At 36.1% G+C, this 19,314-nt stretch overlaps 2 protein-coding genes across 3 annotated transcripts; both read left to right on the plus strand.

Annotated features, from left to right (window-relative positions):
* Positions 1–416: 416 nt before the first annotated feature.
* Positions 417–3,455, plus strand: LOC140956912 (uncharacterized). The gene is made up of 2 exons (XM_073413850.1): positions 417–1,873; positions 2,584–3,455. The coding sequence occupies exons 1-2, from the start codon at positions 417–419 to the stop codon at positions 2,831–2,833; spliced, it is 1,707 nt and encodes a 568-aa protein (XP_073269951.1). The 3' UTR covers positions 2,834–3,455.
* A 2,219-nt stretch (positions 3,456–5,674) lies between these two features.
* LOC140957850 (anthranilate synthase alpha subunit 2, chloroplastic-like) lies at positions 5,675–18,740 on the plus strand. Of its 2 annotated transcripts, none has more exons than XM_073415246.1 (11): positions 5,675–5,900; positions 6,004–6,188; positions 6,886–7,075; positions 7,474–7,625; positions 8,116–8,231; positions 8,322–8,568; positions 8,659–8,715; positions 10,351–10,506; positions 16,826–16,906; positions 17,172–17,258; positions 18,213–18,740. In XM_073415246.1, the coding sequence occupies exons 1-11, from the start codon at positions 5,786–5,788 to the stop codon at positions 18,534–18,536; spliced, it is 1,710 nt and encodes a 569-aa protein (XP_073271347.1). In that variant the 5' UTR covers positions 5,675–5,785; the 3' UTR covers positions 18,537–18,740. The 2 variants fall into 2 exon arrangements, with proteins under 2 accessions (XP_073271347.1, XP_073271348.1); XM_073415247.1 differs by having other exon boundaries at positions 10,354–10,506.
* The last annotated feature ends 574 nt before the right edge of the window (positions 18,741–19,314 follow it).

A 19,314-nucleotide genomic window follows, 5' to 3' on the forward strand; every position in this document is an offset into this window, starting at 1 on the left:
CGCTTTGCGGATCTCCACGGTGAGTGCTCGCTTATTCTTTCGGGATTCGATTTATTTGTATGTGTGTTATCGGAATTCGTTTGTTGGGCCACTTGAGTTTTTTTTTCTTGAATTGTGTGTTTCTGATGCGAATTTAATGCGGGTGTTATGATTATAAGCAGAACTATTTTCTGTAATGATTTGATGAGCATGGGACTGGCTTGAATTGGTTGGTTTTTGTTTAAACCATTGCAGGGGTTTTGATTTGGGTTGGAAGTAAGAGAGCATGGAGGATTAGTATTTTTTGTTGGATCCGAATCGGAGATTTTGCCGGATCTTTCTTTGGAAAGCTAAAAGCTTTTCTCTTTGATTCGATTCTACACTTTGGATCTGAATCTATATTTTGTTTTGTTGATTACTTTTTCTTGCTTTTGGTGATGGGATTAAAAGTGGCTACAACCCCTTTACATTGGTCGCAACCTTCTGTTCCACCTTCACCATCATCATCCCAGACTTTAGCCTCTGCAGTTTCCTCCCCATCCTCAAAACGATGTAGCTTTGTCAGTGGTAACGGAGCTTTGTTCTGTAGATATTTCGAGAGGTACCAATTCTTCGATTGCGGCCGCCAATCTTCTAAGCTCCACAGGTCTCGATCTTGTGATAATGTTAGATTCCGGGTTCGAACCATCCGACGAGCTTCTTCCGCCAGCCTGAATTCGTTTTCCGATGAAGAATTCTCCAAGAATATTCAAGAGCTTGCGCTTAGATTTCAATCGTCGAACGACGATATGGGTTCCCACGGTGGTGGGTTTGACGCAGATAAGAAAAGGTCAGATACTGCGGAAACTTCGTGCGGAAATACTAACGATAGTGAGGCTGGATTCTTGGAAAATCTGAAGCCATTTGATGCTGTAGAGGTGCCTGAATTTCTTGAAATGGATGAGATTATTTTGGCCAATATTGAGAGGAAGGCAAATAGTGTCGACATTCCGCTGTCTCTTAGGATGATTAAGAGAAGAAAACAGTGGCAAGAAGGGTTCGTGGAGGCTGGACAGACAGCTTACTGCTCGATGAAAAAGGCCTTTTCGTCAATGGTGTTCATAATTCGAGAGCTTCATAGTTACTCTCTGCAGATGCGGCAGCATTTGTTATATGAAGATTTACCAGGAATCTTGGCTCGAGTTCAGAAGGAGATGCATGAGTCTTTTGTGTGGTTGTTTCAGCAAGTATTTTCCCATACACCAACTTTAATGGTCTATGTGATGATACTCCTTGCGAATTATAGTGTTTATTCTGTGGCAAATAATACTGCTTTAGCATCCACAACACAAGTAAAAGCATTTATACCCAAGACAGAAACGGTCTCGGTGGTGGAGGATAAGAGTCGAGTCGATCAGAAATTTGATTCGTCTGCTATAAGAACATTGAAATTGTCTTCTTTGAATGGGAAGACGGCCTCAATAGGCGGAAATAATGGCGGAGGGAAACAAAGACCAGTTGCCAGTGGAACAGATGGAGATGGAAGATTTGAAGAGTCGAATTATCACTTGAATATTGTTCCCGATGGAATGTCGTCTATTAAGAACCCTACGATGCCTTGTGGAGAAGAGCCGGTTTCAAGGGAAGTTTCCGATGCGGAAGAGATGAGCTTGTGGAATTCAATAGTAGACGAGGCCTCAAAAATTCAAAGTTTATCAAGAATTGAAGCTTTGGATCATGAAACAGTGCAAAGATTCGTGTCTCCCGTGGATGCAAGGATTGAAGGTGAAGATTATGCGGAGTTCTTCAGAACAGAGCTGCAATACCAAACTGGGTTGGCACAAGATCCCAGCAATCCCCTTTTGTTAGCAAATTATGCTCAATTTCTTTACATTGTCGCCCAAGAATTCGACAGGTACATTCTCTCTATGTTTCCTGTGTATCATTTTTTATGTTTTAGACTGTTTTAAGTAACAATCAAGAATTCCATTGTGAGAATTGCAGTTAGACGTTATTGGGAGATATTATCTTAGCGATATGATTATCTCTTTGTTGTGAACATCAAAATAGACAAATTTGATGTATTGTGTTTGCTCTAGCCGTGAGCCAAAAAATGTGATTTATATGGCAGAATTGAGGGTTCATATGAAGTTGGGTCAGGTGTGTATTTTTTGATAGAGTCGTGTGTGGTGGAAATAATTGGCTCGCTTTCTTTCATTTAATGTCAAAAACTGACATGAGTGAACCAAAATAACGTGGGACACATCTTAAATCTCCACTTAAGAAAATATCATCCAATATTGGCAGTTTTCTCTTAGGCCTGTACTTGGTTGTCAACTTCACTTTGCTTTGAAAATTCAAATTATCGAGTCCAATAAAGTCGTTGTTCTTATTGGTCTATCCGTTAGGTGGACTCTCTCTCAAACATAAATTCACTCTATATTTTCTTGTGAAGGTGATACTTGTCTCATAACCGAATATTTCACCGCTGACCTAATTGGCTGACCACGCACTCGGAATAGTTATTTATTGCTAAATGATTGGATTTTGATGACAAATTCGTTGAATTGTGATTGACTCATTCAAATTGTTTGTTCACTTGTCATTTTGTTTTGGCTGAAACAGAGCAGAAGAGTACTTCAAGAAAGCCACAAAAGTGGAGCCAAAGGATGCAGAAGCATTGAACAAATATGCCAACTTTCTATGGTTGGTGAGGAAGGACCTTTGGGCTGCAGAAGAGATGTATTTGGAAGCCATTTCTGCAGAACCTGGGAATTCATATTATGCTGCGAATTACGCCCATTTCTTATGGAACACTGGTGGTGAAGACACTTGTTTTCCTCTCGACTCTCCTGATCTCAGCACTGATGATTAGTTCTTGATACACCTGAGCTTCTTGTTGACCAATCTTTACTCAAAATCCTTGCGTATCATAAAATATCTGGAAGGGAGAAAGGAGATGTTGAGCACCTCTAGAAACTAGGTTGATCCCTCTCCCGGTTTTCATTTATACATAGTTTTCCCCCTTGGTTCTCAATTTTAAGTTCATTTTCCGAGGAGCGCCTCATTCCGGCATACCTATACAAGATCAGAGCGGGCGTGGCTGGGCCCTTACACGGTCCTGCTGACAACTACAAAATAAATGTCCGAATATGTACTGGACGGGGGATCTAATTTTGCTCTTAGTTAATTCAGGGCGAGTTTGATACACTTTCAAGAATCAAGGTCTGCTTTAACAATCAAGTCTTGACTTAGCCACACACTCTCATGGAAGGCCCTGGTACGAATTTGCACGAGTTTGAATTGCCAAAGATTTACAAAGTGCTGCATCTAAAGCCGATGAATCTTCTTCTCGAGGTCTGCTTCTCGGGGACATTATTTTTTATTTGTGAGATGCATATTATGCTCTAGGAAATTGTCAAATAGTTATTATTCTTCGTTTTTTATTTGGATCATTATATTGTTAATTAATAAATAATAAAGTGGAATTACATTGATTGTGTGTCTGTTCTCTACGTTTTCTTTTTTTTTTTTTCCTTTTTTTTTTNTTTTTTTTTTTTTTTTTTTCTTTTTTTTTTTTTTTGATTTGTGTCGATCCTCCAACACTCCACGTTGCAACTTCCGCGACTCTTTCTCGAACATCAATGGCCAGTCCTCTAAATTTCCCAAATCCATTTTCCCAATAATTATTCGTTCAATTAATTAATCATGTATGGAAGAGTTAGCCTGAATAGAGATGAGATATAGGAAGTAAGGCATCTAGTGTTTCATCCTATAGCTAGTGCTAAATGATGAAATCGTGGAAGACAATTGGATCGGTTAAGATATCAATTGAGGTATGAAAATGTCTAAGAAAAGTCGATATCCAATAGTTGACTAGGCTATTTAATATGATTTTAGATAATAGGAAAATGCCAAATCTTGGAGACTTGGTATTGTAGTACCAAATTATAAGAATAAATGATATGCATGATCAAACTATAGAGAGATTAAGCTTATGAGCAATACATTGAAATTATGGGAGCGAGTGATAAAATGCAGACTTAGGAGTATCATTACTGTATTAGATAATCAATTTAGTTTTATGTCGGATATGTCTACAATGAAAGCTATTTTTTTATTAGACAAATTATTGAGAAATATAGAGAACAATAGAATAGTCTGCATATGTCATTTATTGATTTAGAAAAAGCTTATGATAGAGTCTTTAGATAATTAATCTGATGGGTATTTATAAGGAAGCTTGTGTCTCAATGCTACATTGAGATGAGTAAAGATATGCATGAATGTGTCGTAACCAGTGTTAGGTTATCAGAGGGATGTAATGTGAATTTTCTGTGGCAGTAGGACTTCATCAATAATTGGCTTTAAGCTGTTACCTTTTTGCTTTGGTTATGGATGAGCCGACGAAACATATTCAAAATATGGTACTTTGGTGTATGTTGTTTGCAGATGATATCGTTTTGATAGACGAAACTAAAAAATGTCTAAATCAAAAGTTAGATAGATGACGTGAAGCTCTTGAGAGTAAACATTTTAGAATTAGTCGCTCAAAAACAGAATATTTAGCTTGTGATTTTGGTCCTGAATCTAGACGATTGGGTAGTCCAATTGAGATTGACGATCAACAAGTTTCAGAGTGTGGAGTTTTTCACGATTTAGGATCTATTATTCAAAAGACTATGGATACTAGAGATGATGTAGACCATAAGATTAAGGAGGTGGATAATATGGAAGATGACATCAAAAGTCTTATGCGATAGAATGATACATGCGAGATTGAAATAAAATTATTATAAGACTATTGTTCGACCATCAATGATTTATGGCTCGAAGTGTACACGACTATATATGCATAAGTCTCACATGAGACGGTTTCGCGGATCTATATTCATTGTATGAGCCGACTAAATCTATATCTTGGATGAAAACAACAATTTTGACATAAAATAATATTTTTTCCACGAGTCGGACATGATAGAATATCCGTTTTATAAATTGAGTAATGAGACGGTGTCATAAGAGTTTTTGTGAATTGATTTTAATATTTTCTTATATTTAATAAAAAAAATTGTGTAAAAGACACTATATGTTTATATCAATATTTTAAAAATCATTTGAGGAAATTTTAGATATTTTAGAGTAAAAAATTGATAAAAAAGTGAAGTGTAAATAATAATATCTTAAATGTTTGTATTGATAGTATCATTTCATTTAATTTCAGTTACAGTTTTAGGTTTTATGTTACTTTTATATATTTAGTTCTCCACACTCTCTACAAAATTAAATAAATTAAATATTTTTATGTATTATCACACATTCAATTTTTTAGTGAATAATGTCATCATAAATTTTTGATATATAAACGTCCAAACATCAATATTATTATTATTTAATAATAATTTTAATATAAATAAGTGTTAAAATGTTAAAAAAAATAATTAAATTTTTTAGTCAAATTTTTATCAAATAAATATTTATTTGATTTACTACTTAATAAATTAACAAAGTGAGTAAATGTTATTACAACTTATTTTGCATCATATAATGATGAGTGGGTCTCATGTGAGATCGTCTCACAGATCATAATATTCACAACAAAAAGTAATACCATCAACATAAAAAGTAATACTTTTTCATGGATGACATAAATAAAAGATCCGTCTCACGAATACGACTCGTGAGACCATCTCACACGAGTTTTTGACCAATATAATAATCTCTAAACAATTTACCCTAACAATGAAACCAATCACTCGCACTCCGGCGGGCTGGCTGCGCCGCTGCTGAAGGAGTTCTTTCGTCGATTAAAGTTTCGGAATGCGAGATGGAAACCTTAACCTTCTCTCTTCGTCCACTCTTCTCTCCTCGTCCTCGCCTTTCCTGCCACACTGTCGGGACTCTTCCCGCACTCAAATGTTCCATCTCGCCGCCATCATTATGTGAGGCTTCCTATCTTATTGAATTCAATTCGTTGTTATCCGTATTAGTTCAATTTGTAATTCATTGTTAGTTTCACGACAATGGCGATTTTCATGGCTGCAGCGGACCACTCGTCCAAGTTCAAGGAATCTGCAAAACATGGGAATTTGATCCCCTTGTACAGATCCATATTTTCTGATCACTTGACTCCCGTGCTTGCGTATCGGTGCTTGGTTAAGGAAGATGAAAGGGATGCTCCCAGCTTTCTTTTCGAGTCTGTTGAGCCTGGTCTCAAAGTTTCCAGTGTTGTAAGTTGTGTGCTATTTTTAATTTTCGTTGGTTTCATCTTATGTTTCGTATTAAAGTTGCATGTATATAGTTGATTTTAAACGTCTGGGCGGAGCTACTACTTGGGTGTTGGTGACCTAAATTTGGTGGAAATACTGTAGAGAGAGTACTGTTCATCCACTCTCTCGAGCATTTGCATTGGAGCGACCTAGTTTCCATACCTTCTCACTAACTTGAGACTAATTACCTAATTTTATTGACAAATACGAACTCTATGTCCCAAATAAGAGAAACATGGTGATAAGTGAAGAATTGACCACAAGATTTGTTCAGTGTAGAATGTCGGTGGCAAACCACTCCGCTCCTCTCAAACCCTCATCCCGAAGACAATAATCCAGCTAGTTGAAATGAAGTAAATATGCACTATTCTCATTTTATCTGGAGTGTATTAAAGTTAGCTCATCATCCATTCATTCCATTGCATAACCACGATTAATATATAAAAAGCAAACATAAAGTTACAATACCCTTTGTTGATATAGCTGATTAATCTGTATGTTTCCCTTGGTTTTGTCTTTTTGTTTGTTATGTTTGTCATTTGTTGTTATTGCTTAGCAAACATCATTCCAGTAGCATCACATGGTTATGTCAAAACTCTAAATCCATTCCTCTGCTGTCAGGTTTGTTGCTTTAACTATTGTTGATTCAATATCCCAGGGACGATACAGTGTTATTGGATCTCAGCCCAGCATGGAAATTGTGGCAAAAGAGAACATGGTAACCATAGTTGACCACCATGCTGGACAAAGGACAGAAGAGTTTGCCGAGGATCCCATGATTGTTCCTCGTAGGATTATGGAGAAGTGGAAACCACAAGGCATTGATGAGCTTCCTGAAGCATTCTGTGGTAATATACTCTGCAATTTTACGATGGAAGATAGAAAGATTCCTCTTACTGTCAGAATTCAAGTATAATGTCTAGATCTCAAATTACTATTTGCCTTTAAAACTACTGTTGTGAGTTAGTAAGGTCACATTGTTACTTGAATCCAGAAGCCTCTTTATGGAATGGACATGGGTGATGGCACTGATGGAGCATTTTTCAATTGTTTGGTAGCTCATGTGATTCCACGAAGTAGTTGTACTTTGTTGTTTCTTTTTTCACTCACCATCAGTGAATGCTCTTGCTAGGATCTTGAATAAGAAGGGTTTGCATTCTTTGGAGATGGTTGTGCCCCTTCCACGTTCATTTTTTTCGGTTTAATAAGCCATAAAATTCATGAACTGTAATCTTATCTCAAGCAGGTGGTTGGGTTGGTTACTTTTCGTATGATACAATGCGGTATGTCGAAAAGAAAAAGCTTCCATTTTCAAAAGCTCCTGAGGATGACAGAAACCTTCCTGACATTCATCTCGGCCTTTATGACAATGTTATTGTGTTTGATCATGTGGAGAAGGTATTGGAAATTTTCTTCTGTTTTTAGTTTTGCACAATCATAAATATAAATTGTTTAGTAGTTAGAAATGCATCTCTGGTTTAGCTAGTTGCAACAACCATATAAACATAAGCTGCATCAAGTACAACTATTCTGTTGCATCATGATACACTATTCTGTTAGCTCATTTTGTTACTAGCATTTGTTAGAATTTTTTTGTCAACTACTAGACATGGTCAATTGGATAGTATGCCCGGCAAGAAGAGAAACTTGAGTTTTCAATAACCTTCTCTTAATTAATTTTACCATGCTATTTACTTGCCGTAGTTTCTTGTTTTGAATTGGCTTCACACAGTTTTTTGCAAGTGATTAATGCAAAAACTGCTCCATTTTGACTTTAAACCAAATTTTATTTTCACAATGCTTTATTTACAGAATTCATTTCGAGTACTTTATGTTCAAACTTCATGTTCTTTTTGAATATTTCGTCCGTGTACTTTTTTACTCTCAGAAAGCATATATAATACATTGGGTCAGGTTGGATCGGTTTTCTTCTGTTGAGGAGGCCTATGATGATGGAATGAACAGATTAGAAGCTTTGGCCTCGCAAGTGCACGATATAATTCCGTATGTGATTCAGTTTGGTTTTGAAAACATTCTCGTTCTTTTTTTGGCAGTTTCTTGTTATTAATTTTATGATTTTGATTTTAATTGCAGTCCTAGGCTTCCTGCTGGTTCAATTAAATTACATACTAGCCTTTTTGGTCCATCATTAACTAGGTCGAACATGACAAGTGAAGATTACCAGAATGCTGTTATACGAGTTAAGGACCACATCCTTGCCGGGGATATTTTCCAGATTGTGCTAAGCCAGCGATTTGAACGTCGAACATTTGCTGATCCTTTTGAAGTTTACAGAGCACTAAGAATTGTCAATCCAAGTCCATATATGGGTTATCTACAAGTTCGTTTAAGCATTCATGAAGTTTGTTCAATCATGACACTCATTTTTTGCTTAATTTCTTACCATCTTCAAATGGGTATTGGTTTTTAGGCTAGAGGCTGTATCCTGGTTGCTTCGAGTCCTGAAATTCTAACTCGAGTTAAAAAGGCAAGTAAATACTTTCTGCATAGTAAATTCTACACTTTTTCTCATGATTAAGCTGCAAGATCTTGTCTATCACGCCTATCCTGCTCTTGTTGCATTTCTTTTTTTTTTTTTTTATCTGTTATAACATGTGTATTAAAGAAAAATATTAAGAGGCCTCTTATTTTCTAAATTTATCCCAAAAAAATTGTTATGAAATTTGGAAATTGAAGAAAGGATTAAATTAGGAAGTCTCATATTTAATTTATTAGAAATAGAATTAGAATTAGAAATTACAAAATTGAAATTGTGAACAACAGCAACTTTCAGGTGTTTGTATATGTGTTTATATGAGTACTGCAAGCTTCAGTAATATGGAAGCCCCCCAAGTTGCTGAAAAGTTATTTATTTTTGCTTGAGTTTAGCCTTAGCAAGTATTGTTATCTTTATTTTGTATCGATTGCAATCTTTTAGCGGTAAATAGGGAGTTCATTTGACCCAATCATAGATTTGGCTGCTTCAATTGTTGACTAGAGATCCTCATCAGGATTCTGTATTTATGTACATGTTTACTTTGTGAAGAAAGGAACACATGTTTACTTTGTTTCCTAATTTCTATCTTTAATGTGCTGGTTGAGGGAATTCCTGATTTGGTGGAATTCCTAATTTGGGTTGTATGATCGAACTACTGCCACTTTACTAAAAGCTACGGTTGCCGGTAATAGTGCAACTCAAATATGTTAGGTCATACACCAGTCCAAGTACCACTTTTGATCTCCTAACATGGGCAATAATTGTTTTTCTTCAATCATCTTATACTCTGATACCAATTGTAAACAATTGTAGGATTAAATACTTGTCGGTTACCAAAAACTATATATCGTGGTAACAGCGCAATTCAATATTTAAAACATACAACAACTCAAGTGTGCCGTTTTGATTGCTCTAATTGGTGGATCAATTATTGATTTTCGCTGCTATATATTTTGTATTCGTTTCTTATGAAAAATGAGAATATTAATATGTTTTTTCATTGTTCAAACTGTATATTATTGTTTGAACCGAAGTGTTTTCCATTAAATTCTAATGACAATAAATCATGGTACAACTCATATGGTAATAAAACTAATTAAATTTAATTATTTAACTGTTATCTTACAAATATTATGTTTTTATTATTTTTTAAAGTAAAAATCAAATAGTTTAAATTATGTAAATTAAGTTGTTCTTATACCCCGGGACTTTAAGACTTAAGATTGATTTACAATTTCAGTTTTGGATTTGGTTCCTTATTTAACAAACCAAAACCTAACTGAAAAGCCTTCGGTTCTGGTTTTTATTTTGGAATTGAAACAGATTTAAATGACATATACAGTTCCATTTCACAGTTGTAAGGAACCGTGTTTGAGTCTAATCATGTTCATTCGTGGATTAATAGTTCCTTTAATGCGTCTAAGAATTGCCAAATCTGAACATATATGCGCAAATGAGAGCGTATGGGTAAAATGCATGATATCTGTGGGTATTATTTTGTGATCTCACAAAATGCTATGATTTATTTTTTCAATTAAAGAAATTGTAAAGGTACCTTGAGTATTCTTTCGTTTTACTTTTAGTAGTTCTGACAGTATTTTTCTATGTTGCTCTTTTCTTCTATAGCAGGGAAAGATCACTAACCGACCTCTTGCTGGAACTGTTCGTAGAGGCAAGACTCCCAAGGAAGACTACATGTTGGAAAATCAGCTATTGCATGATGAGAAACAATGTGCTGAACACATCATGCTTGTTGACTTGGGAAGAAATGATGTTGGAAAGGTCGCATTTCTTCATTTCATTCTACTGTTTGGGCAGTATTTATGTGATTGATTACCATCATCATCATCGTTGGCTTTGCCGTCAGGCAACCATTGATCCCAAACCATTTGGGTTTTATGCATCTATATTCCATTGAGCTTTTCTTGAATATCACTAATCTCCAAGTCAGTTGATTTGTGTTCATTTACTTTCCATCATGTGAAATTTCTCTTCCTTCTCCTCTCTCTTATAGTTGTCTATGTTATGCTCCCAATCCCTCATTCGAATCCCTCATTCGAGCTGTCACCCCAGCCTAATCTCTAAAAAAATCGTTTCTTATGATATCCACCAATTTAAACAACTTTTCCTCTTTAACATTTGTATTTTGGCCACACCCATTATGTCTTTTCTCACAAAACATGCATTTGATAGCATGAAACAGAAAATTTTTCAGGCAGTAGTTTAAATAGACCATATCTTGGGTGACAATTTCCTTTTATAATATCGCAAGGTATAATCATCAATGCAAAATTGCATGCCTAACGTCTCTATGTTATGGATCGAGTTTATTGGACCAAAATAAAATGGGAGGGAAAGTAGAATATAAGAGGAGAGAGTTGTTTTGAATTAGGCATTACTTTGTTGAGTGTTTTACTAGCTTAGGCTAGGGAAGATTATAGTTCTGTAATGCTCCAAATTCGACGATTGTCCTCATTGTATCAATACAGGTCTTTCCAATGTGTTTATGTCCTTACTCAAACGCTTTGAAAAACTTTCCAAGGGTCACCCATTCCATAATTTTCTCAAGGCAAGCACACTTACCTTGAAGTTTTTAAATTACGAGCTCCCGAAAAAAGAATAGAAGATGCATTTTGTTGATATGAGCAGTACCTATCAAATCTTTTATGTCTTGTCATTTTGATGTGATCATTGATGGGGTTTCCATCTTTTAGGTATTATTGTATTAACCACCTATATTATGGATCATGTACAGCTCTATGAATTTCTGCTCCGGGTATCGCAGTATCTCTTGTACAGAGTTTATCTTTGGGTTCATTTCAGTAAAATTTCATATTATATTCCTATTGTTCATCTTTTGCGGTTATAGATAAATCGTGGTTGCAACAATTGGTTTGACCTGCCGGATCTTTGAGTCGGGAAGAAAAGAGCAACCACACAATTTGAGTAGAGTGTGAATAGATGATGCTACCAATCTCACATATGAAGCTGGAAGAACGCCTTACAACAACTGTGAACGCTCTGTTTCAGCCTCTCTCATCCTCGAATAAACTGCTGTGTTTCAGCCTCTCTCGTCCTCGAATAAACTGCTGCATCTTCTCGATCGAATTGAGCAACTTCTATCAAGAGTGGAGCAATCACCAGACAAACTTGTGCTAACTGCTCTTTTACCGCTAATGGATGCATTGATAGCAGAAAACTTCTTGAAACATTCTGATGATGATGTGAGAGCAGGAGTAACTTCTTGCATCAGCGAGATCATAAGAATTACTCCACCAGATGCTCCTTATGATGATGAGACAATGAAGGAGGTTTTTCATTTAATAGTATCGAATTTGAGGATTTGTCCAACACTGCTAGCAGCAGATCTCATCATAATAGGATATCTATTCTCAAAACCATGGCAAAGGTTGGGTACTTTGTAATCATGTTAGATTTGAAAATGGATCAGAAAATTATTGAGATGTTCCTGCACTTCCTTAGAGCTATAAGGGTTCATCAGAAATCATCTTTAAGTCTATGGAGGCAGCGAGATGAGTCTTGTTTTTGAAGAAAGCGATGATATAAATTCAGCTTTACTCACTCTCATTACGGCTGCCGTGAAAAGATACAACGAGGAAGCTTTGCCAAATGCAAAATATTGGCTGAGAGTGTTATTCAGAATTGTAGGGAGAAGCTTAGATCATATTTAACCAAAGTATTAAAAAATTCAGATGAGGAAGAAGTTATGGAGGGATCCGCGTTGTCTTCATATTTTATCGACGATCGGACACAAGTTGGACGAATGAAAGTACTGGAGTTCGAGGAAGGGGGCACAATGGGATGGGTATCTAGGATTGATCTATACCCAACAATCAGCGCCATGGAGCTAATCGGACGGTACAATGGACGAAACATGGTGAAACCATACGAGGTTTGTGCTTCATTATTATGGCAAGGGTGGAGGATTGAAGGTGTGCATGCTGACTGGTTTTTTATTCTTTTGGAGCAAGTTGAATTGGGCTGGGCAATATGCCAAGAACGACGATGTTTCTTCCTGTGACCTGGTGTTACATATTTAGGCTATGGGGCTTGGGGTTTTGGTATGTCAGGAGTGGATAGGGTTGTACAAGGGAATTTGGGCTATGTCATTGATTGGGCCCAAACAGATTATATAGACCAACCAAATCAGTGTGTATCACACTTTGCGCCAAAACTGAAAAATCGGGCAGACGTCGGGGTGATTGTATCAGTCAGCGAAGGGTGGTCGGTGAACGGCCGACAGGCGACCACGGTTGGCGCAGTACGACAGGTTTCAAATCCTTAAAATCAGCCGAACTACAGTAATGAGGAAAAGGTATGAAAGAAAAGCAGATTGTACATCCAAATCCCTAAAGCTACTGCTGAATGTAGCACAAGAAGGTCATCGCAGGTATGGAGGGCATTAACTAGTAACAGGCTCTCTCCGAGGCGCTGCTGGGGTAGTCCATGAATTTACTGTTTTTATTACTGGTAAGCCTATGTTTAAAGCATAGTTGTTAAAGGCGCAAAGTGGTCCCGGACCAAAACCTTCGACGCCCCATGATGGATTTACTGGTTGTACTTTTCCTGTTAGTCCATAAGGATCGGACACCCTACCTCATACGGCTCATAAATTCTTTTGGTGTGGATGAGATTTCGCATCGATTTATCCCATTTTGGGGGTTAACCAAAAAAGTTCATTACATGAGTTTTAAACAATTCTATTTGAGGCGCAAGGCGAAAGACGAGGCTCGCTTTATCGAAGCAAGGCTTACTATTAATTTTTAAAATAATATATTTATATACTAGTATTTTATTACAAAACAATATTATTGAAATAATTAAGCTAAACAAAAATATATTATTTGACAAAAATATATTTAATTATTTATCTTCTGCTACTATTATCTTTCATTACGGGCAGACTTTTGCTTTACTTTTATTTATTTTTCTGATCTAGATTATTAATATTTTATCTTTATTATGTTGTGTAGCTAAGAAATCTGCTATTGCTGACATATTTTTTTCTTTACTTTTAATATCCTTCTTACCATAGTAAGCGTATGGGTTTTCTCCACAAATTTGTCAAGTCAATCATTCTAGCCTAGTTTATAACTCTATCTATATATTTAATTTTCGAATCTTTTTGATGAAATAAAGAGTCAATTAATTTTTTTTAAGAAAAGTAAACATAAAAGTGCGCCTAAGTGGACTTCAAAGCTTGGGCTCGCCATATACCCATGCGCAGCGGGATCGCCTGGTGATGCCTCTCATCTTAAGCGCGCCTAGGTGGGCTTCAAGGCTTGGGCTTGCCTTAGTAAACATTTGTACCCAGGCGCAGAGGGATCGCCTGGTGACGGGCGAGAGACACTCGCCTTTAACAAATAAGGTTTAAAGTGTGTTTTTTTGTGGGTTGTGATAGCTGGGGAGAGGCCTGATTATTTATTTGATGATGATGTGATATGGCTTAATTAGGGAAAATGCAGTGGTTGGGGCTACATATTATCCTTGGAAATCGAAACTTTCTTGCTTACTGACGAGGCCAAGGTTAAGTGGAGTGCAAGCGAAAAAAAAGAATGAAGAAGCCGATCCGTTATGGCAATGGATAAGAAAAAGGCTGTTCAAACAAAAGCGGGAAGAGCCTGTGGTGAAAGCATGGAGAAGGAGATAAGTTAATAATTCTAATGAAGATGGAAAGGGTTCTTTCCCTGTTATCATAATTGGCGAGATACTTGATGCTAACATGAAATGGGATAGGGGGAGAGAAGTCACCAATTCTAAGGATTCTTTCACCAATAGGGGGAGAGAAGTCACCAATTCTAAGAATCCTTAGAATTGGATTCTTTCACTATCATCGTAATTGGTAGCATGATTGACGCAAAAAAGAATTGAGATAGAGGGAGAGAAATCTATAATTCTATTGAGGATGTATTTGGAGAAGTGGGAGCATGGTGTTCGCAGATCATGGTGGAAGGCAGCACATTTCTTTGCAAAGTTTTTATCTTTCTATGGCCACAAAATTCTTTTGATGTTCTAGCCAGAAGGTTTTTCACAAACCATGCATAGAAGTTGAATATCAAGTTGACAACTAGAGATTCTCAAATTGGAGATCAACTTTCAACTCTTAGCCTTGACGACAAGGCTTAGGGATGGCAATAACCCGGCCCTGCAATAAATCCACTCCTGAGGGGCGGGTTTAGACTGTCTAAACGGGTCCCAAACGGTTNTTTTAATTAATTATTAATTGAATAAGAATTGATAATTAATTTTTAACTGAATCGAAATTTATAGATTTTAACTTGGCATATTATTTTTTGTTACTGAACATTATTAATATAAATTTTGAAAATAGTTTTAATGATTAATTAATTTTTAAACCTTTTTATTTTGTATTTAAAAAAATATATAAAATAATAAATTTGGCGGTACATGGATCCAAACCGGATTGGACCCACTGGGTTCACCGGCGGGGCGGGGCGGGTATCGGGTTTGGCCAAACCCACCCCGTTGCCGTCCCAAACAAGGCTAATCTTAAAGAGGGTGGTAATGTTACAGACTGAATTGTATTGGGCCAAAGTCATAGTCTATATATGAAAGAAAATTCTAGACATGATAACTTGGGGAAGGGAAAATAGAATATAAGAAAGCGTTGTTTTGAATTAAGCACTCAATATTTATTTGTTGAGTAGTATACTAGCTTAGGCTAGAAAGATGCGAGTTCCTCTTGTACAGAGTTTATCTCTGGGTTCATTTTAGTATAATTCATATCATATTCCTATTGTTTATCTTTGCTATTATATATAAATTGTGGTTGCAACACTCACCCAATAAAGTTACTGAAAGAAATTATGTGAATTTTTAAGTCAAATATAGATATTGTTAGATGTCCCACATCAACTGGATTAAGTTATTAGGAGTTGTATATATGAACTTAAACAATTCCCCATTTGAACTAGCTTTTGGAGCGGAGTTAGGCTCAAGTCTAATCTTAACATGGTATCAGAGCTTAGACCCATTGATATGTGTTGGACTGCTTTATAGGCCACCCAGTACTGTCTTTTAAACTTCACCCTTCAGTTGTTCATTCCTGGGTGTGAGAGAATGCTAAATGTCTCACATCGATTGGATTAAATTCTTGAGAGTTATATATATAGACTTGTACTATCTTTCCCCTTGAGCTAACTTTTGGGGTGAAGTTAAACCAAAGTATAACTTGACACCTCTTTGCATTTTAAATAAAAAGCTTGTTCATTTGATCTTTTACTCATTTCCTATTTCACATAAACGTGGAGAGACTTGGATGAGGGTGAATGGTCGCAGGTTTTGCATTTCAGATGCATAGAATCACAAAAACGAAAATAGTAAAGATCGCAGCAGATTCTAGCTATACTAATTATCGTTATTTCGTTTCTTACTTGATATGGTTATGATCTCAAGTCAAACTCTTATTATTTCACTCACCATGGTGTACGATGACAAGTCAAACTCTTATTATTTCACTCATTATGGTGTACGATCACACAAATGTGCATGATATTGAGGTTAAAATTTTGGTTTTAAAGGTGTCATGGATAGTAATCAAAATGCAATTGGTGTTCAAGAATTGCTTTATTTTCTTTATCATATCTATATTTATGCCTGTGTCCAAGTTTGTTTTATGGTAGTGGCAAGGCTGTTAGAACATTTACCCCATTTTGGGTTTAAGGGGATGGTTTTTGTTTTCCAATGGATACCCAGTCCTGCAGGCATGGTCTTGCCGGTTTTGTACTTGTCTAAGCTTATTTTCTAGGTAATTTGAGATGAATTGTGAAATGAATTTTTTATTAAGGTGGTAGAGAGTTAAAGGTAAATTTAGGGTGATGCTAGAAAGATACTGAAGAGATCTAAGCTTGGTGAAGCAATGTCAATTGGTTCATAATTTATCAAATGCTTCTGTTCCATCTTTCAAGAATTAATTAATCATATAAAAAAATGTTAACTTTCTTTTCAAATCGTAACAAAAAAAAGACCTAACTCAAACTGTACTTTGAATTAAGGGCGATGGAGTATATTTCATTGCTTGTCAATTGTCATGACTCTCTGACTAGTTTTGCATGTGCAGGTGTCAAAATCTGGTTCTGTGAAGGTTGAGAAACTCATGAACATTGAACGTTATTCTCATGTTATGCACATCAGCTCGACTGTACGTATTTTTTGCTGGAGATTGCCAATATAATTCAGTATTTTTATGGAAAAAAACAAGCATCCTGAGCATGTTTGGTTTGTATAGAAGAGGAAAAGAAACATTTGTTTCAAGTAAAATGGTGATGCTCTTGTTTGTTTGTATCAGGAAGGCTTAAGCTGATTACTGCTTCGTCCTCACACTTTTCATCAAGATTTAGTTATTATGTATTCCCGTTTATTTTAAACATGCTCTTGTTCAATATTGGTTGAAATTGATTTTGCAGGTTACTGGTGAGTTATCTCATGGTCTGACCAGCTGGGATGCTTTGCGTGCAGCATTACCTGTCGGTACAGTCAGTGGAGCCCCAAAGGTTTTTCAACTAACTTTTTTCTTGAAGTTCAGTGATTCACTTTTTCACATTCTCCTTTTCTGTTTCTGTGCTTGTAGCTTTGATCTTCCGAGTTAAATCTCAAATTTGTAATTGCCTGTCATGTTCATAGAGCAGACAGTTAACTTTGATAATCTATAAAAGCCACCTATTTTGAATCCTCAATCCCATCTATTCTGATTTATTTATCGATTATAAGAAACAAAAAATTCACAGTGAGATCAAGATGTGTTAAGATTGCTAAATAATTGATGCATCAAAAAGCTTTTAGGGATTAACCTTTTGCTACATCGAATGGGTCTTGGCCCTTGTTGGACATCTGCTTTTTCACTCTTGCTTCGTTTGCTCAGTTGCCTAAATTTCTCTACGTTCTGTGATGTTTTGATAATGGTTTTCTATAGTTGGGATGATCTTTCTTTCCTTTTTATAATGTTTTCTGGTGTGATGCTAATACTTGAATTATTGGTAGTAAGAATCTTATGCACAACCTGGCTCACGTTACACCCTGTGGACTTCCCTTTTGCCTAAACGGGGACATTACCATTATAAGGAATTTCACTCCTCATCTTAGACGATTCTATTCAGTCTCCAAACATCTTCTCGTGCTGCCTACCATAGATTTGTTGCAATCAGCTATAGAAATCAGGAATTTCCGCTTTGATTCCAGAATCCCTCGAGTTTGATCTGAAATATTCTTTGATCATTCAATCGGATTTGTTTGATCAAATGTGATTGGTAACTTGAGATTCGAGGTGCTCACGTGGCCGCCTCCTGCAGAGTCCCTTATTTGGAGGTGGATCTGATGCCCATATTCTATCTAGATGATGCAGGTTTTGGTCCAATTTAGGAGAAGTATATGTGTGATCGATATGTATATTGTGAAAGATGCAAGCGTTTTGTCCAGATAAGTGCCCTTATACTTGTTTTAAATTGCAGGTAAAAGCCATGGAATTGATCGATCAGCTTGAAGTTACAAGACGTGGACCGTATAGTGGTGGATTTGGTGGCATTTCTTTTACTGGAGATATGGATATCGCCTTATCTCTGAGAACTATGGTATTCCCAACCAACATCCGGCATGACACAATGTACTCGTACAAGGATGCTACACACCGAAGAGATTGGGTCGCCCATCTCCAAGCCGGGGCTGGTATAGTTGCTGACAGTGACCCCTATGACGAGCACAGAGAGTGCCACAACAAAGCTGCTGCTCTTGCTCGTGCTATTGATCTAGCGGAGTCTTCATTCATTGAAAAGTGATATGGAATGACCTGATCCGGCCTGGATAGTTTATTTTTTCTTTTCTTCTTAAAATTATACAGCTCTTGAGCTCTATTTTCCATTATCGATTTTAGCTAGTCTTGAGCCCGAAATAGTTTATTGTCATCTTTTTTACTACAAGAAAAAGACCTTTTAGTGCTTTTTAAAAATTTTATTGGGTGTGTTTTGACTATTGAATGATTATGGAGAGAACATTAGATTATAAATCCCACTCTTTTTTTTCCCAAAAATAAATATATCTAAGGTGCAAGTGCTAAAATAACAAAAAGAAGACAAAAATTTGTGTGAGACGATCTCATGAATCGTATTTTGTGGGACAGATATCTTATTTGGATCATCCATGAAAAAGTATTACTCTTTATGTTAGGAGTATTATTTTTTATTGTGAATATTGGTAAAATTGATCCGTCTCACAGATAAAGATTTGTGAAATTGTATCATAATAGACTTATTTCAAAAGGAAATGTCGGATGAAACTCTCTTTTCCATTGGGCCACGCAAAATTTGGATAAGGTGTTCCGAACGTAAAACTTTATATATCAGGCCATAATTTTGGTATTTTGAATTGTAAAAAAAAAAAAACAAAATTATAAAAAAAATTACATCATCATAGTTTTTCAAAGTCTACCCCGAGAGAGAAAAATAATATTTGAATTAAAGATTTTCATTGTGATACACATTAAAAAAATGAATGAGAACGAAATAAATGCTAGAGTAATTAACTATATAACAAATTAAAATGAATCGTTACACGACA

This window comes from Primulina huaijiensis, chromosome 14, assembly GCF_012295235.1.
Source record: "Primulina huaijiensis isolate GDHJ02 chromosome 14, ASM1229523v2, whole genome shotgun sequence".
Lineage (NCBI taxonomy): Eukaryota > Viridiplantae > Streptophyta > Magnoliopsida > Lamiales > Gesneriaceae > Primulina > Primulina huaijiensis.

What these genes read in the sequence shown, in the direction of transcription:
- LOC140956912 (XM_073413850.1), top strand. Translation starts at nt 417, where the DNA reads ATGGGATTAAAAGTGGCTACAACCCCTTTACATTGGTCGCAACCTTCT. An exon ending in GTCGCCCAAGAATTCGACAG is followed by an intron (nt 1,874 to 2,583) that starts GTACATTCTCTC and finishes TGGCTGAAACAG; the next exon opens with AGCAGAAGAGTACTTCAAGA.
- LOC140957850 (XM_073415246.1), top strand. Translation starts at nt 5,786, where the DNA reads ATGGAAACCTTAACCTTCTCTCTTCGTCCACTCTTCTCTCCTCGTCCT. An exon ending in GCTTCCTGAAGCATTCTGTG is followed by an intron (nt 7,076 to 7,473) that starts GTAATATACTCT and finishes TATCTCAAGCAG; the next exon opens with GTGGTTGGGTTGGTTACTTT. An exon ending in CAGTCAGTGGAGCCCCAAAG is followed by an intron (nt 17,259 to 18,212) that starts GTTTTTCAACTA and finishes TTTAAATTGCAG; the next exon opens with GTAAAAGCCATGGAATTGAT.